Source organism: Saccopteryx bilineata, chromosome 7, assembly GCF_036850765.1.
Source record: "Saccopteryx bilineata isolate mSacBil1 chromosome 7, mSacBil1_pri_phased_curated, whole genome shotgun sequence".
In the NCBI taxonomy this organism is placed as follows: Eukaryota; Metazoa; Chordata; class Mammalia; order Chiroptera; family Emballonuridae; genus Saccopteryx; species Saccopteryx bilineata.
Window position 1 is genome coordinate 53,569,932 of NC_089496.1, and position 23,479 is coordinate 53,593,410.

The 23,479-nt window shown below is 52.4% G+C and overlaps 1 protein-coding gene across 4 annotated transcripts in view; it reads right to left on the reverse strand.

The window, feature by feature from the left end:
• DOCK4 (dedicator of cytokinesis 4) overlaps positions 1–23,479 on the reverse strand; it is a 348,503-nt gene that overhangs the window by 41,626 nt on the left and 283,398 nt on the right. For 3 of the 4 annotated variants that reach the window (XM_066238296.1, XM_066238297.1, XM_066238293.1), the window contains exons 31-37: positions 22,134–22,282; positions 20,414–20,499; positions 15,560–15,586; positions 15,296–15,391; positions 14,488–14,548; positions 9,205–9,298; positions 640–788 (exon numbers count right to left, since the gene is read on the reverse strand). In XM_066238296.1, the coding sequence (XP_066094393.1) occupies positions 640–788; positions 9,205–9,298; positions 14,488–14,548; positions 15,296–15,391; positions 15,560–15,586; positions 20,414–20,499; positions 22,134–22,282 (662 nt within the window). The remainder of the gene's footprint in view (positions 1–639; positions 789–9,204; positions 9,299–14,487; positions 14,549–15,295; positions 15,392–15,559; positions 15,587–20,413; positions 20,500–22,133; positions 22,283–23,479) is intronic. The other variant, XM_066238295.1, reaches the window with a different exon arrangement.

Consider the following 23,479-nt stretch of genomic DNA (forward strand, 5'->3'; position numbering starts at 1 on the left):
TCCTCATCTGGTTGCTCTGGTTGCTTCCAACCATCTGAGGATGTCGACGCCAACCGTGGCCGGCGGGTTGCACAGAAACGGGCAGTGGGCCGTCTGAGCCCTGGGCCATCCATCCCTGGCGGCCCCTTGCGTGGCACAGACCCCCGGAACGGGCCTGTGCGGGCGGACGGAGATTCTGCCTCAGCTTATCCCGCAGGAGGCGCCACAGAGGCGGTGCCCGCTGTCACGGTAACGCTACGTCTGCCGCGGCTCGACGTTTGGGAGGACGCGAAGAAGCGTCAGGTGTTCGGCTGTGCCGATCACGCTCGGTACAAGAATGACAGGCCCTGCCTGTCTGTTAGTTTTCCGTTTACCGGGCAATTGGGACGACGCGTTTGCCTCTAAGACACGCGTCACCAAAACGCGCCGGGATCCGAATCAAGAAACACCGGTGATTCACACACGTTTTCTTTCCCGAGGGGGGCATGGAGTCGAAGAGGGAGAGAAGCGGAGGGAGGTGGCGGGCTGCCCTGCATCCCTGGGTCGGAGGGCCTCCTGGACCCCGGGACCACCTCTCAGTGCCTGGGGGGAGGCCACCAATGCCGCCCGCGGGGAGCTGGGAGCAGGAGCGGACGCCGCCCGGCCCCCAGGGCCACTCACTTTGCCCCGGTCGAAGTTCTGGATGACGGCCAGGTGCAGGTGCTCCTTGCGCTGCCACTCGGTCTGCAGGGGGTAGCTGAGGAACTCGCGCAGGGGCCGCTCCGACCACTCCAGCAGCTCGTCGTACAGCAGCAGGGTGTACGCAGCCTCTGCAAGCCAAGGGGGAGGCGACCGTCCCGATGGGGCCCTCACGGCCGCCCTGCGCCCCGCCCGGGGCTGGCTCGGGACAGGTTGGAGACCACACGATCTCGTGCACTTCGTGATACTGAAGAAGAATGCCCAGGATGTATGCAACAGCAGGTTAATGAACGGTGACTTCCCGGGAGATGGGGTCACCGGAGAGCTACCTAATTGTTTGGCTCCTGTAGTCATTCATTCATGGTCATTCTCTGTCTCTCTCACCTTCCGCTCTTTCTTCCTCTACAATGCCCGCATGCTACTGGAATAATAAAAGTGAAGGTTATGTGCTGTAACTGGCTCAAAGGTCTAGAGGAGACACTCGCTGTCTGCTGGGGGCGTTCACTGGGGAAGCCCTTGCGGGACGACAAGCGCCTCCCAAAGGGAGTGCTTAGGGAACCGGCAGGGGTGGCCGCGTTCTTCCGGAGAATCAGGGGCTGGAGGATCTGGAGCTGGGGGCGGGGCCGGGAGGCAGGCGGGAGGCAGGCAGGAGGCAGGAGGGGCGAAGGGGCAGCGACACTGAGGACAGAGGAGAAGCAGGAAAAATCCAGAAATCAAGGAACAAGGAAGTATTTGATGTGTGTGCGCATGCGACCATGCACGTGCATGCGTGTGTGACACAGACATGGACCTCTCTCTGCGTTACCCTTGCTGAGCCCAGCTGGCCCTGCAGCCGTGTGCCCACAGCACGGGCTCTCCCGACCCGGCAGCCGTGTGCCCGCGGCACGGGCTCTCCCGACCCGGCAGCCGTGTGCCCGCGGCACGGGCTCTCCCGACCCGGCAGCCGTGTGCCCGCGGCACGGGCTCTCCCGACCCGGCAGCCGTGTGCCCGCAGCAAGGCTCTCCCGACCCGGCAGCCGTGTGCCCGCGGCACGGGCTCTCCCGACCCGGCAGCCGTGTGCCCGCAGCAAGGCTCTCCCGACCCGGCAGCCGTGTGCCCGCGGCACGGGCTCTCCCGACCCGGCAGCCGTGTGCCCGCAGCAAGGCTCTCCCGACCCGGCAGCAGCTGTGTGCCCGTGGCACGGGCTCTCCCGACCCGGCAGCCGTGTGCCCGCAGCAAGGCTCTCCCGACCCGGCAGCCGTGTGCCCGCGGCACGGGCTCTCCCGACCCGGCAGCCGTGTGCCCGCGGCACGGGCTCTCCCGACCCGGCAGCCGTGTGCCCGCGGCACGGGCTCTCCCGACCCGGCAGCCGTGTGCCCGGGGCACGGGCTCTCCCGACCCACCGGCAGCCTCCGAGCCCCCCGTCTGGTCCACACGCCGTTACCAGTACGATCTGCTTTCCCAAGCGGTCTCTGGCGACCTGGTCCTCGAGAAGGACCAAGCACCCACGGAGGGGCGCTGACCAACGGGCGGGCGCAGAGACAGAGCCGAATGACCACAGTGCAGGCGGTGGCCACGGTAAGGCTTCCGACTGGGCAGAAGGGTGATAACCGCCAGGTCACCGGAGGCCACGCTCTGTTTTCAAGAGCCTCCCGGTGTTCTCTGTGCCCTCCCGGGAGGGGTTCCTGACCTGTAACTCCCCACACAGCCTCCTAATGAATCACCTAGGGAAACCCCACGCCTGTCTCTGCTCCTCCGTCCACACTCCTCGCTCCCACCACCTGAACCGACTGAGGGCCCCTCACACACCACGTGAACTCGCCCACAGCCCCTCACAGCTGGTCCCTTACAGCCTGTCCCCGTGGACAGAGCCCTGGGAAATACCCTGGAGACTGGCTGGGGGGAGGGGGGGAGTGACTGTTTCCCGTCAGCAGCGGGAAGTTTCAGTTTGAGATGATGGAACGGCTGTAGAGATGGTGCCGATGGTGAGTGCATAAAAATGCCAACGTACTTAACACCCCCGACCTGCACGCTTGACAATGGTTTTGGTGGATTTTATATTGTGTCCATTTTGCCATAACAGTTGTCATTAACTGGAACGTATGTATCTTTGAGGCACGAACAACTCAGCAACAGAAGGCTGAGGACGATCCTGAAATTCTGGCAAATTGTAGGTGTTTTATTTGTAATATGTTGTCTGTTTCTTTTTATGTAGCTTCAGAAGACGCTATTTTGCAAGGAAAGGGGAAGAATGGATCACACGCAAAATTCCCGACAGCTCATCTCATAAAATAATGTGTCTCCAGTTCTGGACAAGAGGCAACATCACATACTGTGGCATGGGTTGGCTCGCTCCACCGTCTCGAGACGTGTCCGGTGAGGACACCAATGAGACAGGAGGAGGGATAACAGAGATGCGGGGGGGGGGGCAGGTGCATTAAGGAGGAAGCCCCCGTCATAACAGGGCTGCAGAGGGTGACGCCTGGTCAATAGAATCCTAGAAAGGCAGGAAGTCTCTCCGTCCATTCCGTGTTCTCCAAGGACACCCAGAAACGGGGACAGGAGGGAGAAGAATAAGATGCTATATGGGAAAAGGACTCCTGACTTTGGGAGACATAAAACACAAACAAATGAAAATAAATAAACAAGTTCTTCCCATTTCCAAAATATGACCAGATAGAGTTGGAGTTCGGTGTGGAGACCAGAAGAGCCCAGCCCGCTGCGTATCTGGAGAGGCTAGTCTTCAGCGCTTCTCCCTGTCTTTTTATTTTTGGACTTTAAATAAAGCAAGCCTACCAGGTTTTTCTCCCACAGATATAAAAAGTAGGTCTCCATTCTTCTCCAAATCTGGCTACTGACTACCTAACAATGGCCATTTACACTGTCAGGCAACCCAGCCAGCGCAAAAGCCGTCATCTACTGAATCGAACCTGTCGGCACTCCCGTGTACAGGGCTGCTGGGACTTCCTCAGCGATTAAGGAGTTACCAATATTGAGGGAGGACACTCTGCTCTCCGCGTGTTAAAACTTAATTAGGGGCACTCATTACTAATGCACATACTTAAATCATATCTTGCTGGGCACTGTTCTAAGAACTGAGAAGGCTAAGAAGGACTATATATCATCTCCACCCTCAAGGAATACAGTCTTTAACTGGAGATAATGCCATATTTGCTGTCTGTCTAGCCAGCTACCTACCCACCTATCTGCACACACGCATCATGCACACGCTTGTGCGCGCACACACACACACCTTATATAACTGAATAAAAACAATAGCGCTTTAATGGAAGTCTGAAATCTGCACTGGGAAAAGAATTGGAAACATCGCTCAGCTCATGACAGACGGGGGGCAAGGGGGTGGGGGAGGAGCGGGGGAGGAAGAGGAGCAGAACCCCGGGAAGGTGCAGACAGACTTCACGGGGAAGAGGAGAATGGAACCGGCCCGGCCCGATGAAAGAAGGAAGGTACCAAGTGGTCAGATGAGCCTGAGTAGGCAGGTGTTGGTTCAGTTCTGACGGACCTTGAACCAAGGGCTGGAACTTGATTTCGTAGAGGATGCAGACTGACACTGGAATTATGGCAAGAGGCAAGGCCGCAACGTTTCCTTAGAACCCAGAGGGTAAGCATCACGGGCGTGGTGACGTGGTCTCTACTGTGACTCCTCAGTCCCGCCCCGGGAGCAGGAGAGCAGCTCTAGGCATGAGCGGACGTGGGTCTGGCCAGGTTCTAATAAAACACTCTTCCCAGAACCAGGTGGCCGGTCTGCAGGCTGGAGTTGGCTGACCGGTGCTGTAGAGCAGTGGTCCCCCAACCTTTTTGGGGCCATGGACAGGTTTAATGTCAGAAAATATTTTCACGGACCGGCCTTTAGGGTGGGACGGATAAATGTATCACGTGACCGAGACAAGCGTCAAGAGTGAGTCTTAGGCAGATGTAACAGAGGGAATCTGGTCATTTTTGAAAAATAAATAAAACATCGTTCAGACTTAAATATAAATAAAACGGAAATAATGTAAAGTTATTTATTCTTTCTCTGCAGACCGGTACCAAAAGGCCCACGGACCGGTACCAAATGGCCCACGGACTGGTACCGGTCCGCAGCCGGGAGGCTGGGGACCACTGCTGCAGAGGATAATTCTGGTGACAGGTAAGAAACAGTCTCGGTGAGAGGTGAGAAAAACCCACCCGAGGGAGAGGAAGTAGGAACAATGACAGGAAATCATATTGAGAGAGTTTTTGGGAAGCAACATCGACAGGACATCACGAATGAGCACTAAGCTAAGAGACGTGCCCAAGGTAATCTCAAGACCTCCGACGTGTTGTAAGGCACCAAAAAGCTGAGAATTAATATTGATATTCTGGGAGGAAAGGTCAGGCTTTCCTGTCCCGTCCCTCCTTTGGAGAGGAGAGGGGGAAGAATGTAGAAGTTTCTGGCTTGCAAGAACAATAGGTCATTTAGTTTTAAATCTAAAATAAAGGTTAACCGAGAAACTTCTTCTCTTTCAATGGGAGACAGAATTTATATACCACCTTGCATTGATTGGAGTTCCTCCCTCCCCCTTCCTGGAATCTTGAGGGTAAAATACCTCTAGGCTAGTGAGGGAAGATGAACCCTGAAAGATTTGTAAACATCTTTGATTGCGTAACCTTGAAAGTCTCAATGTTTCTGTGTATCCCCCAAACAAATGTTGTCGGCTTGTGCCATGATGTCATGCTCTCCCCCCCACCCCACCCGTGCGTGATCGAGAGTATATAAGCAGCTCCTGAGCTATTTTGGGGGACTGCACGATTTGGGTCTGATGCCCTGTGTCAGCCATATGCGGCCGGCATATTTAATAAATCTCCTCCTTTAATAAAACCCTTTAAAATTCGTCTGGACTGGGTGTCTCTACGTGAACTCAATGAAGTGCAGTACGGTGCCTTTCAGAATCTGGGGTGCGGTACTTGATAACAGACGGAACAGCAGGGATGTCACTGCTAAACGGGGTGGGACTGCAGCTGTGAAGGCACAAACTCGAGGACCACAGCTACCGTTTCAGAAAGGACCCCTCCGCTCTTTGGCAGGTGAGGGAGTGACCACAATTCAGGGGTTCCTCAGAAGAACTGGAGCAAAAAAAAAGCAAGCTCTGTAGTTCCTCAATCCGGTTACAGGGTTCTGGTTCTGGTAAGATGTAGTAAGCACACTCGAGCCTATTTCCCCTGCTGACTGCCACGGGAAACCCTCCACAGAACAGAGAAAGCACGCATCGGAGGACTCGGAAAAGTAAATCAGAGTAGGAACACCAAGACTCACAGCATGGCCACAGAGTGGTGAGTGCTCTGTTTGTATTTTCTGCCTCTCCTATCTGCTGACATGCAAATGGGAACAGCAGAAAATACTCCAAGAAAAGCTCCTTTAGGCAGAGGGTCTAGACGAGGACCTTCTGTAGGGTGGGGTACGTTGACCGCTCTGGGCTACTCTGAGTCCCAGGGAGAGAACTGCCACCCGGCAGTGGTGACAGTGGGGACAATCATAAACAGCGGCCGTGGCTTCCAGAGGCTTTGTACTGCCACCGTCCGGCCCCCAGAAAGACGAACTGAAGGGGGCGCATCACAGTGTGGAGAATCAAGCCTTGGCGTTGAGAGTTTGGGCTTCGATCAGGACAGAGGACGAGGGAAGAAGCCCCCGAGAGATCTGAAGAGAAGGGAGATCGCAGGGAACAGAGGGCTGGAGAACGGGCCTTTGAAATCCTGCCGATGACGTTCACGGGCGCTTTCCCAGGCTGCACATGGGCAGGAAAGACCAGAATCAACAGAAAATGGTCTGGAGAAATAACTATGGTACGGATCTCCGTATATGTCCCAGGCTGCCCCTGGGTAACACCCATACAGGGAAGAACAGTATTGCAAGGGCTTTGAAAACTAAACAAACATTTAGGGTCCCGGTCTCCAGAAGGTGATTCAGGACTTGAAGTTTGACACAAACTGGACTGGTTGTTCGCTAAAATAACGATGATAAAAAGTTAACATGCTCCAGGAGATTTTAATGGAACCCAGAGTCTCCTAATACTCAGCATGTCCAGGATACAATGCACAATTCCTTGATATTCAAAGGAACAGGAAAAGTAAACAAATCTCAAAGGGAAAGGCAATTAACAGATGCCAACCTCAAGATGATTCAGATGTTGGAGCCATGAACAAATAACATGAAGCAGCTGTTATGACCACGCTCCACAAATTAAAAATGAACAATTTTTTTCTTTCCCTGCAAAGAAACTGAAGCTATAAAAACAAAATAACCAAATGAAAATTTTAGAACAGAATAACAAAAATTAAAATTTTTGTTAACTGAAAGGGCTCAGCAGCTCAAAAGCACTAATGGAGGAAAGTCAATGCCTTATAAATGGACCAAAAGAAAGCGTCATAACTGAACAACAAAAAGATTAAAAAAAAATGAACAGAGACCCAGGAACTTATGAAACAGCAGCGAAAGCGCTAACATTCATGTCACTGGAGTCTCAAAAGAAAGGAGAAAGACTGGTGCAGAAAATATATATATTCTAGCTCTGGCCAGTTGCCTCAGCGGTAGAGCATCAGCCCGGCATGTGGAAGCCCTGGTTTCAATTCCCGGCCAGGGCACACAGGAGAAGCGCCCATCTGCTTCTCCACCCCTCCCCCTCTCCTTCCTCTCTGTCTCTCTCCTCCCCTCCCGCAGCCAAGGCTCCACTGGAGTAAAGCTGGCCCAGGTGCTGAGGATGGCTCCATGGCCTCTGCCTCAGGTGCTAGAATGGCTCTGGCCACAACGGAGCAATGGCCCAGATGGGCAGAGCATCAACCTCTGGTGGGCATGCCGGGTGGATCCTGGTTGGGCGCATGCAGAATTTTGTCTGACTGCCCACCTGCTTCTAACTTCAGAAAGAAAAAAAAGAAAACAATATATATATTCTAGTTAACAGTCCCTGAAAACACCCTAAATTTGGTGAAGGAAATAGGTTTATCAATTCAAGGAGCTCAGCACCCCCAAATAGGATACACTTAAAGAAAACCACAACCATCTAAATCATAATCAAACTGCTGAAACCTAAAGATAAAATCTTGAAAATAACAGAGAGAATTACGTTACATACAGGGGAACAACTTAAATGACAGCTGATGTCTCATCAAAAACCATGGGGGCCAGAAGACAGTGCAACATTTTTCAAAGCACTGAAACAAAAGAACCATTCACCTAGAATTCTGTGTATATCCAGCCAACATATCCTACAGGGGTGAAGGGAAAATAAAGACATTCTCAAATGAAGGAAACCAAGAAGTCTTCACCACTAGATCTGCTTTTAAAGAAATACTAACACAAGTTCTTTAGGTTAACCAAAAATGACAACAGAGAAATTGAGAATGTCATGGATGAAAAAAGAACAGTAAAAGTGAAAAATAGCTGAGTAAATATAACATTCTATTTCTATCCTTCCTTAAAAGAGGTAAGACGGTTGAAAGATAAAATCATGACATTATCCGATGGGGCTTTCAGCGTATGTAGATACATTAAAAATACACGTGCTAGGGCCCTGGCCAGTTGGCTCAGTGGTAGAGCGTCGGCCTGGCGTGGAGAAGTCCTGGGTTCAATTCCCGGCCAGGGCACACAGGAGAAGCGCCCATCTGCTTCTCCACCCCTCCCGCTCTCCTTCCTCTCTGTCTCTCTCTTCCCCTCCCGCAGCCAAGGCTCCATTGGAGCAAAGATGGCCCGGGCGCTGGGAATGGCTCCTTGGCCTCTGCCCCAGGCGCTAGAGTGGCTCTGGTCAGGACAGAGCGATGCCCTGGAGGGGCAGAGCATCGCCCCCTGGTGGGCGTGCCAGGTGGATCCCGGTCGGGCGCATGCAGGAGTCTGTCTGACTGTCTCTCCCCATTTCCAGCTTCAGAAAAATACAAAAAAAACACAAAAAAAACAAACAAACACGTGCTAGCTACCACATAGTGAGGAAGACCCAGGGACCCCTACGGTTGGAAACTTTCTACATGCAACTTGAGGTGGTAACATACTAACTCTAAGTAGACTGAAAAATTAAGTATACATTTTGTAACCTCAAAATCAACCTCTAAAAAACCATGCAAAGTGATATAGTTTAAAAAAGAAAAAAAAAAGCCAATGTATACATTAAAACGAAGTACAAAAACCATAAATAAATCCAATTAAAAATAAATTTCAATATTTTTTTCCTTTCTACTGAATTCATTGGGGTGACACTGGTTAACAAAATCATGCGGGTTTCCGGGGTCCACTTCTACACATCATGTGTACACTCCATGGTGTGCTCACCAACCCCAACTCAAGTCTCTGCCCATCACCCCTCACCCCTCCCTTCCGCCTTCCCCCAAAATTTCCATTTTTTTTTAATAGGCAGCTCTTTATCTGATATAGAGGTTGCAACAACAAAAGACAGCTCAATTCCATTAAAAAATTCATTTCAATTTTAAAGTAGAAATGCTTGAGTCCTCAGCCCGAATTTTAAAGAAAGCGGAGAATTTCTCGCGTTTCATACACCAGGGTCTAGCCCCCTTGCCCCACCGGAGCCAGAAGCCAGAATTACCTGTGAAGTTCTGCGCTTTGAGATGCAGGTCGTAGAGTTTGTGGATGTAGCGGATGTACATCTCCTCCTTGTTCAGTTCTGTCTTATAGAAGTTCTGGGGAAAAAAAAATGCAAGTGTGGCTAGTTCCTCAACAGCGAGGCTTTCTTCTTTGCCGATGTCTCGTGACACTGACACAAGAGAACTGATGCATTGTTTTTTTCATATAAATGTTTTTAAAACCATAAAGTGAGGGAGGCCCAGGGACATGTGTTTAATTCAACACCATCTGTGTTAAGTGTGACCTGGCGGCGATCACTCAATGCGCTGGAAACTTCTGTGGGTGTCATTACCTCTGATTAACGCTTCTTTTGTAACTTTTCGTTATTTTTTTTTTTTTGTTAAACTGCCAATGGACAATAAGCTTACTACTAAAAAAATAGTGAAATATGTAACAGATTAACCTGTTTGTTTTTTTTTATTTAATTAGCGATATTCAAAGCAGTGCCTTTCGAGTGTCAAACACATTTACTCGAAGGAAAAATGAGACACAGGGAAGGCTGAGGAAAAAAAAACAGAAAAGTTCTGAGGGGAGAGTGCTATTTGGAATTTCTCACTTGTGCTGGAGTTCAAATGTTTCTAGTTTATATATAAAACATAAAGGGATTAATAGATATTTTGTTTCTAATTATTATTATAAAGAGGTGAGCTCATTGAAAATATTTTACTTATTACTGATTAAGAGAAAAGTACCTCGATCTTCCTCAACGTCAACTAACACATTTCAATGTTATCAAAATCTCCACTTGGACATCCCCGGACACAACACCTTGGCATTTACAGGTGCCACTGGCCGCATTCACCTCTATATCCTTCGCCACGTTAGAAAGTACATCATTCCCCACAGAACTCAGTAAATAGAAGCCAACGTATATACGAAGTTGGATTCCAGCAGAAACACGGACGCTGTGAGGCTTAAACGAGGCACCTTCAGGAACGCCTGGGCCACGAAACCCCTGCTCCCAGCGGGGGAGTTCCTGCCTCTCTGCTTCTGCTGCCGTCTGACCAGTGCTCCTCGGTGGAGGAGGGAGGAACACGAGATGTGATGGGGGACACATCTGATGGCCAGAAGCAGGGACAGGTCTTTCTAAGGGGGAAAGGCCACGGATCCTCCAAGCTTTTGAAGCTGGTTAGCTTGAGAGGGCTTCAGGAATGGGTGAAACTCGCGATTGTGGCCCCTTCCACTGTGCTCGAAGCCTGAGGACCCTCGTCTGGGGGTGTGCGTTTCTGGGTAACACCTCCCAGCTGTCCGTTCTTCTAATCTTATGACACTGACATTTCGTTGAACATAAAAAACAATTTTTCCCCCAATTTAGACCATTATCCTCCCCTTTTCCTCTTGTGTCCTGTAGCCCCTGGCATTCATTCTTTTAAACAACTAAGTAAATAGTGCTATTCACAGCTCTCATCATGACCCAAATCATTTTAATTAGCAAGAACTGTTGTACCAGAAACACAAGTCTAACAACCCCACAGCAGGCTTTTACATTATTAAAGGATGATTTGCTCTAATAGCTTTCTGGTAACAAGCAGCTTTCTTTGAGAACAAAATAAGCAATCACTCTGCAAATGAATAGCTCTTTAAAAAAAAAAATAAAGAAAAGATTTCTCCATCAGCAGATGACTATATCTCACATATGTCTGGGAGAACGTGGGACACAGGATGAAACAATTACCTTTCCTAGCATGAGTCATGTCGAAGGCTTTGCATTTTTACCAACCAAACACCCCGGTTTAAGTTTAACTCTGATGGTTTGGAAAAAAAAAAATAGTCAGGGCTCTCCAGAAAACATTCTGGAATTGATCTTTCTGAGAGAGAAAAAGACTGTCTGAGAGGAAGGAAGCGGTTGATGAGAATCGTATTGATGCTGAAAACATCAAGAAGTTTCCAGATGGAGTGGAAGCTAAGAAGATCAGCTTCAATGCTATCTACATATTTGCTTCTTTAATAAGAAATATGCTAGTTGAAATGAGAACAGCTTTGAAAATGGTAACAATCTCTCTAGGGGCTACTCTCAGTCCCTGTAGAAAGCCAGCTGGATACATTCTTTGTCTCCAGCACATACAGACACGGCCCCTGATGGTATTAAGCCCCTGGTTCATACCCACAGGGAGAGGAGAACAAACACATTTAGGGCAGAGCGCTAATCCCTTCCTCCGAGTGGAACCACTCTTGTGTTACTCCGATGGAGGAAATGAACTCAGGCAAATGCACCTGGGCTTGTTGACCAAGTAAACAGAGGCACCGTGGGAGAACACGATGGGGGAGGAAGGGGTCCTCTGGGAACCAGTCAAGGCTTTGCCTTGAGGTTGCTCGCCGGACGTTGCGCCTGGAGGTGGGGTACAGCCAGGGCTACGGAGACAGACGGAGAGGACCCATAGCTCACCGGGACCTTGGCTCTTCTCCCTAAACGCACGAGCAGGGGTGTGGCTAAGGACACAGCTCAGGCTAAGGACGGTGACTATGGCGGAAGGTTGGCAAAATACGGTGGAAACACACAGGACATTCCACAGTGGGAGTGACTCAGAGATCAAGGTCAGAAATAAGCTTGAAGGGAGGTGGGGGTGAAATGAGCTGACCCAGCAAGCTTGGCCTGATGGCTGGAGGTTACCTTTGAGCCAAGTGACTCAAGTGATGGGAGAAAGCCTCTACCCAAATACGGCCTGAGGGAGGACACTTGGGTCTCATTATTTCTAGATGCTTATGTTGTAGGTGGAGATGTAACAATTAATTCCAAGAGGAGGATAGAGCGTCTGCCCGGCGTGTGGAAGTCCTGGGTTCGATTCCCAGCCAGGGCACACCGGAGAAGCACCCATCTGCTTCTCCACCCTTCCCCCTCTCCTTCCTCTCTGTCTCTCTCTTCCCCTCCTGCAGCCAAGGCTCCACTGGAGCAAAGTTGGGCTGGGCACTGAGGACAGCTCCATGGCCTCCACCTCAGGCACTATAGAATGTCTCCGGTTACAACGGAGCAATGGCTGAGATGGGCAGAGCATCGCCCCCTGGTGGGTATGCCGGGTGGATCCCGGTCAGGCGCACGCAGGAGTGCAGGTGTCTTTCTCTCTGCCTCCCCACTTCTCACTTTGGGAAAAATACAAAAGATAAATAAATAAATAAATCCGAGAGGAGGAGGAGGAGAAGGAGGACATGGTGGGTGCGGTCGAGAATACAGTCGTATCCTCAGAGATGAAGAACCGTGCAGGGAGGAAACAAGTCCGGGAAACAGAAGACGACAGTCAGAAGATGGTGGAAAGTCCTGAGCTTCAAAGTGAGGCCGCGAGGGAATAAACCAAACCAAACCGAATAAAACAATCCCGAAGCCAATGACCCAGACGAGGCCGAATCAGCGCGGGGCAGAGCACGCCTTCTAGGTGCAGGCACACCCCGGGCAGCACGGCGAGGGAGAGGGTCAGAGTGAGGGTAGAACAGATGGTGAGGTTTCATTTATTCTGCAAAAAGACAAAGAAACCGTGATGCGCTGGAAAGAGTCACAGAGTCCTACATTTCCAACCCGAGAAAGGGAAATGATCAAAAGCATCGGTTTCCCCCTTTTGAACTCTGAAAAATAAATGTCTAAGTGTACAATTTCTTTTGCCCCGTGGTGAGACCGTCAGTTGGTTGAACTGTTAAGTCATGAGACATTTCAATGCAAACGTCGTTTTCCCGGGACAGACCTGAGTTAGCCTGTTCTCCTCGCCCAATACTGGACGCCACTCTCCGAGAAATGTCCTGTTTGGGTGCTAAAGCACATCCATGATCATCCTACTTATAACCCAAAGCTTAGCGATATATATATATATAATATATGATAGATTTAATTTGCAAAGAAGCTACAGAGAGCACATGAGTGTGTCTGACAGAAAACGGTCATCTGGTCACAAAAGAAGAGATCACCACTATTTCATTTATTAAAGAAGGACAGAAAGAAAAGAAACTGTCTGCACAGAAGTGTGGTGGGAAGTTAGACGGACACGAGCAGAGCAAGGATGCCACACCAGGCACAGAGGGCCACCAGGGCAGGAAGCCCCGGGTGCCTAGCAACAGGGAAAAATGGGAAGACGAAGATCTCGCCCCCAGGGTGACCTTCCCCCCACGAGCAGACTGCTGGTCAGGTGGTTTAGAGCCCCCTGATCTCATATCTCTGGTCACGTGGTTTGGACCTTTCCTCTCCCAGTATATTGCTAGTCACGTGGGCCAGACGTCCTTAGCAGGGGAGCGCACTGGACGCCAGAAAACTGTCCTGCCGTTTTAACTCCCAGGAATGACATCGGCCTCAGGTACGTTTCAGCTCCAGGCCCAGAAAAAAAGCAGCAGAACCAGATAGGCAGGACCACAGCTGCTGACCTCGGGACCCCTGGCATGGACTATGGCCCCTGCCCTGGCTCCGACCAATCAGGGGAGACCGCGACCAGGACACACCTGGAGAGCCGCTGAGTATTCCATTGAGATCCTCCCCTGGGGCCGCCCCCAAGACCTCCACCCTGAAAATCTCTTAGGACTGAGGACCCTGCAAGCCCCCTCCCAGCAGGAGCGTGGCTGCACTCTCCCCTCCCCCCTTCTTCCCCACAGGCCTCCGTGTCCTACACTCTAAGGCTCCTCAGGACACTTGCAGCCAGGGGAGCAGTGGGCAGCGGCAGCTGGCCCCGGGTGACCCCCGCCCTGTCCCCAAGGCCCCCTTCCCTCTGACTTCCCCGGGAGCCGCAGCGGGCCTGCCTGCCCAGGCTCTTCTGTTCTAGGCGCCTCCTTGTTTCCCTGTCCCCACCTTTAATAAACGTACTCCCCAAATCGCCTGGACCCATGCTGTGAAATTTTTCCAGCACGAAGTCAAGAACCCACAGCTGACCAGCTGGCCCCAGGCAGACCGGAAGGGCCGGGTCCCACATCCGGCAACAGGAGTACAAAGTCCTCTATCGGGGACACGGTGCTTTGTCCTAGAGAGCAACCGGGGACCCCAGGATGACAGAGCCACGCGACAGGAGAACGGATGGCATCTCTTTGGGCGCCCAGCCCTCTGACTCAGGGCCGCCGGGCGCCCTGTTGCGTTTTACATACTCGGAGGCGGTCAGTTTTTATGACTCAACTCCACCTGAACCCCGCGAGGCCTCTTCTACACACACACTTCTAAACTCTTCCGAGAGACGTCCAGCTAAAAACACCCTGCGGACTGGAACCAAACCACACACGGTCTGTCTCCGTGTGAGACAACAGAGGTGAGGGCGCTGGGCGGAGAGGGGGCCGGGTCACTGACCAGGAGGCTCACGGTGCAGCCGATCTTCTTGCCGTCCACCTCGCCCACTTTCATGCAGTCCCTGCGAACAGAAAGTGGCGGTCAGAGCTCAGAACCCCCTTCCCGGGGCGCACACACGTTCTCTCCCGGAAGGAAGAGGCGAGCTGCCGTTCAGAGCAGGGTAGGGGGGGGGGGGTGGTCTCGGACTCCTGAGCCTCGTTGCCATGGAGAAGTCCACTTCTGGGTGGGGCGCTCCCTCTCAATGGGCCAGGCTCCGGGAGAAAGGGCGAGGGCGTGTTAAGGTGCAATACACCTCCTGACGTGGGCGTGGCCTGGCCATCCGCAAGGAGAAGGAGGATTTCGTTTGTTTTTTTAAATAAAACAAAAACCCTAGTGCACTGAAGTGGGACACACTGCTTGAACAGTTTCGGTCATTTAAAAATCAAAACTAAAAAAGAATAAAATGTCTCTGAAAGCAGCATGGTTGGACCAATCCGTGTTGCCCTGTCTCCACCCTTCAATGGATGGACCCACTTCCTGGCTCCAAGGGGTGGGTCCGGCTTAAACAACACACAAAAAAGCCCCTTTTAATAGCGGGACTCTGAGGACCCGCCCCCTCCTGAAAGGATCCACGAGACCTGCCAACCAGAACAGAGACAGAAAGAAAGGGGGCGACCCAGCTACACTTTCTGAACCGGCCAGTTAGACGGTCCTGTCTCACCGCCCCGGGTCCGGTGACCAGGGCTCTGCGGGAGGGACGCTAGCGCCGCGGGCACGGTGCTCCCATGCTGCCCGGCACACCCACCCGGGGGCCGCCCACGCCGCTCACCTGTAATCCAGCAACCTCTCCATCAGACGGGTCACCGTGGCGATTAACGAAACCCCGCTCTCCCTCCATGTTTCCCGCTCAATTTTCTTCAGCAGACTGGAAAAGAGAGAGAACCCGGGGCCGCTTTCAACATTTATTTTTATCAGTCACCATGACAACCATCTTACTTTCTTTCCCTGGGTACCTTACACGCACACGCACGCCTTAGCAACCACCGCCAACATCTTAAAACAAGGAGCACAATTTGCAAAAACAACGTCTTACCTAGGGTAGGGACCAAAGAGCGGAATTCTAATCCCGGAAGCATTGACAAAGCAAATGGGTTTTCAGGTTATCCAAGTCACAGCAACACAAACGCATGCAGACAGTCACGTTTTCAGAGCAGGCAAGCCCCTCACGGCTCTCCGAGGTCTTTTTGTCCCCCCCCCCCATTCTCCTTTACAGGAGCAGGGCTGATGCCTCCCCACATCAAAAATAACATCGCCAGCCTCACAAGCGGCCGTCCCCGGACGTCTGCCTGGAAGTCCGAGCTGGCTGGACTCGGGGAGCTCGGTTTCCCTACCTCTCCGCCGAGTGCATCCTCGCCCGCGCAGAGCAGGGGTGCTGCAGGCAATGCCACAGCTAAACCCTCGTGCAGACGGAGTGACGTGGTGGAGTGTCTTCTCTCTCTCCTTAACATTTGCCCAATCAATACACACTGCTCTCTGTGCTCAGCCGTCCCCATTCCCTGCGTCACCGGCCGCAGCGGCTTGGCTGTGTGGCGGTCACAGCCGCCGGGCGACAGGGACCGAGCCACGGGTCCTTCCTCCTACCTGCGCCCCCTCACCCTGAGCACCTCGTGGCGGAGGTGCTGTGTCAACACAAAGCCACACCAGCCCCGACCACCAGGGTCGGTCTGCATCATGCCTGCTCCCGGCTTCCTGGCGGACGAACCGGACCCTGGGGGAAGCCTGGACGGCTGACCGTGCCCCACGTGGTGTCAGTGGGCACATCCGCACGGCCATGGGAAGACAGGGTCTGACCCCTCTGAACTGACCGATCGCCCTCTCCATCTAAAACCTGGCGTCTCATTCCTCTTGGGGTCAGAAACCCCATACACAACGCGGACTCCCACGTGCAGCCTGAGCCTGCCGTCTGCCAGGCTCAGCGGAAGAGGAGAGAGCAGAGCTGTGCTGTCCAGGCTCATTCGGGGGGGGGGGGGGTTGTGGCGGGACTGGCTCGCTTCTCCCCCCACTGCGGGCTGGCCCTGTCCAGTGTCCAGCCTCTGTTCTGTCTCCGCAGCGGTCGCCTGTGCGTCCCTGTTTCTTTTCTCTCGTTGACGCTGGACTGTTCCACACACTGTGTGTGTGCGGTGTGAGCAGGGGGGGGGGGCGTATGAAAAGATAGGGCTTGCAACGACTGAACCCCCCCCACGGAAAGGTCCCCTCGTTTGATTAAAACGTGTTATTTTTTTTTCTTTCTTTCCAAAACAAAACGAGCCCTCTGAACAACGCCCATTTCCAGCTGAAATGCCCAAGTGGCCTCGAACCAGGGGCCCAGATGGAAATCTGTCTGCCAGAGCCGTGCCGAAGAGCGCCGAGACCTCCCCAAGTGGCAGCCCACACCTCCGAGACTTTCAGAGGCTGGAAAACAAAGAACTCAACGTTAAGTAATCATTCTAAAAATACAGGGGCTCCTTTTATGGGCGTGAGTTTCATAACTGCGCACAGCCTCCCCGGTGCAGCAAGAAAGGGGAGCTGCCTGAGCCTCAGGCGAGGTCGGACACGGCTCTGCACAGCCCGTTTCCCGACGAACCCGGCACCCGGGTGCCTGAGCCTCTGGCGAGGTCGGACACGGCTCTGCACAGCCCGTTTCCCGGCGAACCCGGCACCCGGGTGCCTGAGCCTCTGGCGAGGTCGGGCACGGCTCTGCACAGCCCGTTTCCCGGCGAACCCGGCACCCGGGTGCCTGAGCCTCTGGCGAGGTCGGGCACGGCTCTGCACAGCCCGTTTCCCGGCGAACCCGGCACCCGGGTGCCTGAGCCTCTGGCGAGGTCGGACACGGCTCTGCACAGCCCGTTTCCGACGAACCCGGCACCCAGAGGTCGGGGCCGAGTCTGGAACCCAAACGGATCGGGTTTCGCAGCCAAGGCTTCGGTTCTTCGTGTCCAAGCTCGAGCCCCAGTGTGACATGAAGCAGACCCAGGGCAATGAGCACCCGTGCTGGAGTCTCTCTCGGTGACTGGGCAGAGACGAGGGTATCTTCATCGGGTCTATAACCAGTGTCCCCGCGCCCGGGCTGAGTCCCCGGGAAACTCATCGAAGGACAGCAGGAGGTGGTATCTCACTGCTAACAGACAGGCCATGGGGGCCCCGTTACCCTGAGCCCTGCAGGACGACACAGACCTGAGCAGGCTTCCCTCTATGAAGGAATACTGGGGGTGGGGGAGGGTGTGACCTCCAGTCTGCCTCTCTCTCTATCCTCCCGGGGTGCGCCGAGCCTAGCACTCGCACATAAAACACCTGCGTCTGGGCATCATGCCCTCCGCATCCGAAGACAAGCGTCCGACACCTGGCGCACGCCTCACCGCTGCCTGCAGCCCCGCGTCCAGCGTGTGATCACCACAGAAAGACCTCTCACCCTGATCTGGCATCTTCCCTAGAGCAGCACGTGAGAGGACCAGGGAGAAACTGAGACAGGAGTTAGCTCTTCTGGAATGTTCTTTTAGGGCCCCCCACCCCCACCCACGCTGTAGGGACTCCTGCTGTGCTCCCAGGGGGCACCCTCCCTGCTGCGTTCCCAGCCCCAGGGAGGTGCTCGATCAAGCCGAAGGAGCCCCTCGGGGGCAGCCAGGGGAAGCCTAGTTTAGTTCTGATCCCCGGTGCTGATGTGTCCGCTCTATTCTCATCTAGCGCACCGGCGTCTGCGGTCCCCGGAGTCAGCGTTCTCGAGAGCAATAAATCCCGACTCCGACTGCTTTCAAAAAGACGCAGCGCAGGTAAACAAAGACGGTGTCAGGATCGGAGAAGGATGGCCCCACGTCTTGGGAACGTGCCGACGAATGGGAAGCCTCGCTCCGGGGCTGCTTTGGCGAGTGCCACGTTTTACGGACTCGGCGAGCCGCCTCCCGCGTCTGAACAAATTTTAGGAAGTTTCAGACACGAATTACAGAGAGCCAGTGAGACTGTGCACCGTCACGACACGTGCTCCTAACTCATCACGCGTGCGGGGACTCCCTGTGACTACCCCGGTTCGCTGTGGTTTCTACAGCCAAAAAAGCATGTTATTGTTACCCAAAATATGGTCAGATTTTCACTTTTCTTCTCTGAGCCCGGGGAAGTAATGCTATGTCATCATCCCTTTAGATTTTATTTTCTTCCCAACGATGATGATCACAAAAGCATGAAAGGAAAAATATTGACAGCAGCATTTCTAGTAACCGGCTAAGAATGAACAAAAGCATGCAATTCTCAGCTGCAAAATGAATCAATGCGCTTTGAATGGTCCTCGTTACAGATGCTTAATATTTTAATTATCGGTTTTGATGTTAACGCCCAGGTACATCTGCAGCTGAGAAGTCGTATGTATACCCAGGCCATCCAAAATCTCACGCTCTCAGGCCCTTTATTAATAAGGCAGATGAGAGGCACCATCGCCAGACGGGAGTACTCATAAATCTTGTGAATTGATCGTAAAAGTTAATCACGAGCCTCCAGAGGTTCATTTCACCGAGCGCTTTCTCCTGTTGGCCCTTTGTTCCGACCGAGGACGACGAGCGGAAGTGAGAGCCGTTTTCGAAAGCCATTTATTATTATCGGATGAGGTTTCCATCAGAACTCTCGCTGAACCCCAGCTGTCGCCGCCACAGACAGACGCTTTGTCCACGAGCACGGAGGAGGGGCTGGCGAACAGCGTTTCACACGACAGTGTCAGAGGCAACGGTGCTTGCTGGTCGGGACTCAGTGCCGAGAGAGCACGTGGTCACCCCCCCCCACCACCACCACCAGTACCACCACCACCACCACCAGCACCATCACCACCATCACCATCACCACCACCAGCACCATCACCACCACCACCACCACCAGCACCATCACCACCACCAGCACCACCACCATCACCACCAGTACCACCACCACCACCAGAGACATGCACACCCTTTCTTGGCTTGCCGTCTCAATATAATCTTCCTAAAAGCTCCGAGAGCGATTCTGATTCAGGCAAGCTGACATCCGTCGGTCATTAATCCTACTTCTCAAAGCAACACAGGTTCACACGTCCGGAGCTCGCTGTTCACGGTCATGAAATGAATTATGGAATGCTGTGTTTGGCTGTCAGTCACGCTTCAGACTTTCAGGTGACACTTGGGCATCAGAAACACGTTATAAGTTTACCAGGTTTGGAAAATGACTACGGCCCATAGAACGCTCTAGAGAAAGCAAGTGTGAGAATTAAAATCCTAGGCGTGCGTGGGTGTCCTGGCTGGCCGTGTCACTCGGTGCGTGAATGAATACCAGGTACGGACGATTCATCCTGGGACGGTCCTCACGCTCCATCGGTCAGGACCATCTCAAAGTCCCTCGGGCACACTCCGTCGCTTCTCCACCCTCCACCCAAATCCCCATCACGGAGTGCACTGAAAACGACTCGCCTCTCTGATATTCCGACAGGAACCATTCAGGAAGCGCCGAGTCACGCCGAGAGAGCCATCGGCACGGCGGAATGGAACGGAGTGTGGAAGAACCGATGAAGGACGGGGTTCATGGTCCCAACAGCAGAGCAGCCTGGCCGTGGGGAGCCCTGCTACACCCCAACACCATCTCTCCCATGCCTCACCTTACTTAACATCACTGTCCCCCAGCCCCGGTTCGGAAGTTATCAGGCAGGAAAAGAGAGAGAGCTTGCCTGTGTCTCACGCAGCCTGTCCTACGCAGAGATCGAAATCAGACCTGCCTAATCATCAACGTAAGGAGCTCCATCCGCCAAAGTTAGGCAATGACACTTGATCCCGCCCCCGCCCCCGAGGACACACGTCTGTGAGCCCCAAGCCGTCTCTGCAGCACTCAGCCGCGTCACTGATGCCACGCCGAACCCCCCCCCCCCCCGGGCCGACACGCCCGGACACGGCACGCTACTCACATACTGTTGAAGAGCTCCCGGTAGGTCTCGTCCCCTTTGCCTTCGGACATTAGGCTGTCCAGCTTGTCGATGAGCTTGGCCTCCACCTGAAACAGACCCCAGGATTGACGCCTCCTCTGCTTCCCCGTCACAGCAGCATCTCTCGGCCGATGGAGAACACGGTGATAACACATCGGCCACGGCCAGGTGTGTGGACGCGGCGTGATTGGCTACGGCGAACGGCAGACGCCCCCTTGGAATTCCAGGGGGGCTCATACCAACGGGGCACCCCGAGCAACCTCAGACTCCCCGCGGGGTTGGGTCCGGATGCCGCTGGGGCGTCTCTTGGTCGATTCCGACCCAAGTGCCCGTAGCCCAGTTTTAGTATTGGAGTCTTTTTCTCAGGAGTTCTAAAATTTGGCTCATCCACGTTTTTTTCCTTTTTCAAAACTCAATATATATGATAACATTATACGGAGTGAAATAAATCAGAAAAAAACAAGAACTACATGATTACATACATTGGTGGAACATAAAAACAAGACTAAGAGACATGGACAAGAGTGTGGTGGTTACCAGGGGTGGGGGGAGGGAGGACATATGAGGGAGGGAGGGAGAGAGTTAGTAGGAGGGGGAGGGGCACAGAGAACTAGATAGAGGGTGACGGAGGACAATCTGACTATGGGCGAGGGGTATGCAACATAATTTAATGACAAAATAACCTAGACATGTTTTCTTTGAATATATCTACCCTGATTTATTAATGTCATCCCATTAACATTAATAAAAATTTATTTAAAAAAAAAACTCAATATATATATATTTGTTTCTATGTATGTACGTGGGCTCTCTGCTGGCTGGAATAGTGGACAGTTGTTTCTAACTTTTGAGAAAAGCTTCACATGGAGAAGCATGAAGCGAGGACCAAGTCCTTCTCACAGGTGAGGGCAGTGGCCAGGAGGACGGACAGGGGGTTCAGCGCCTGCCACCTGAGTGACATGGCAGGGCAGATGCAGCCTGTGTCCAGGCAATCGGGTTTTGGAACAAGAACAGGCGTCTTTCCGAAGCTGGACCAGAGCTGTGAGAACCCGTGTCAACGAGAAATGACAGATTCCTACCCTCGGGATTTCCTTGGTAAGAATTCCCATTGTGTTCCCCGCAAGTCGATTCTCTGTGCTTCAGGCAAAGAGCAATAAAATGCCCTGCACTTGAGATGCTCAGTGCTAAGCCATTCCCTGCGCCTCAGATGCTCAGTGCTAAGCCATTCCCTGTGCCTCAGATGCTCAATGCTAAGCCATTCCCTGTGCCTCAGATGCTCAATGCTAAGCCATTCCCTGCGCCTCAGATGCTCAGTGCTAAGCCATTCCCCGAATGCAGTGTGCAGACTGCTGTGCGCACGACGATTTTAAGACTCATTAACCTTCTGATTCCCCCTGTGTTGTGTCCTCCGGGGAGCAAAGAAAGCCTCTGCCACTCTTAAACACAGACCTGGGAAACCACAGGGTTTTCTGGCTGAAAGGGAAGGAAGTGGTTTACCAGGGGTTTCCCAGAGACTCGGGGGGCGGGGGGGACGTAGGACCAGACAGGTGTCCAAGAACACAGGGCTGGGCAGGGGCTGGCCAGGCGGGCATCTGGTCTGTTGCTGGCTAGTTCAGCCTTGACTCCGTCAGCTCGGGGCTGCGCCAGGGGAATGGGCGTCGCCGGCCGCTCTGAGGAGCCGCCTGCCCGCGCACCCACCTACCTGTTTGAAGTTGCCACTGTGCCTGTGCTCCCAGTCCATCATGTCGTGGAAAATGGGGATCATGACGTTCCGCAGGTCCGGCTGGGGAATCAAGGTCACCTCCAGAAAGGGGCCGATCAGGGCGGGGATGAAGTGAAGCTTGTGCTCGCCTAAACCGAAGGAAACATTTGCTGCATTTCAGTCTCTTTTAGCCTCCCTTAAGATTTCAGAAAGTTAGTGTTACAAGTTTGTTTACAACGATTGTGAGTTGCCTCAGTTATATGTATCTGTTTTTCCCCAGGCAAGGAAGTCTTTTCTCAGGCAGATATGTCCACAGTCCGTCTCAAGGCGTTGATTACTCTTTCTCCATCATTTTTATTAAAAACTAGAGAATGAGTTTTTTTCACAGTTTAAAAAAAAAAACCAAAAGGCACAATTAAAAATTACATAAATGATCAGGAATTGGTTATGTATACCACGGAACATTCCCCACACTGGAAATTTCATGCTGCCATTGAAAATGAGATTGAGGAAGGATGACTGAAATCAAGGTCTTCAATATCATTAACTGAAAAAGGTACAATTCCGCACATACCCGTGTAGCTTTTATTTAAAAAATATATATGATAGTCTAGAACCTGCTGGAGCATCTCAACTGTCGGCCCACGGACTAGTCTGCCAGAAATTGTGTAGGTCTGTGGAAGAGTTCACCACCCTGATGTTGTAGATTACAGACCTAAGGATCTCAGTTGAGTTTGCTTATGCTCAGGGTGATTTCTGCCATCGTCGTCCCTGAAATGAATTCTCCTCTTTGCACTGGTCATCAAGTGTCAACTGTTGAAAACCACTGGTCTATAAGATTGTATCCCCAAAGGCTAACCACAGCAGTCATCTCTGGGTGGTGAGACTGCAGGTGAAATTTATATACAAAAAAAAAAAAAAAAAAAAAAAGGTGGTTCCAATCTATTATTTTTCTTGTTTTGCTTTATTTATTTATTTATTTGCATAATAAACACAGCCTAAATAAAAATCTAAACGGTGGTCCAAAAAAGATAAATCAATAAAAGAATGTAACAATTTTCTGAAAAGACTTCACTGTAACCATAGTGGAGTCAAAATAGCATATCCGTGAGGGCTCAAAGGTATGGGGTTAATAATTCAGGGCAGCAGAAGGTGGAGGGTGGGGTAGACCTGGGTGATTTCGTCTGACGGACGGGTGCTGTGTTCAGCCCGTCACCTCACGCGCCTGGGTTACATCTCACTGAGTTTCTGTTTCTGTAACATGACAGCGGTGTTCTGCGGAACCGTGTGATTTCTCAAGAGCTAGCCTTCAGCATCGTGGACGACAAACCAGCCACAGGACAGGT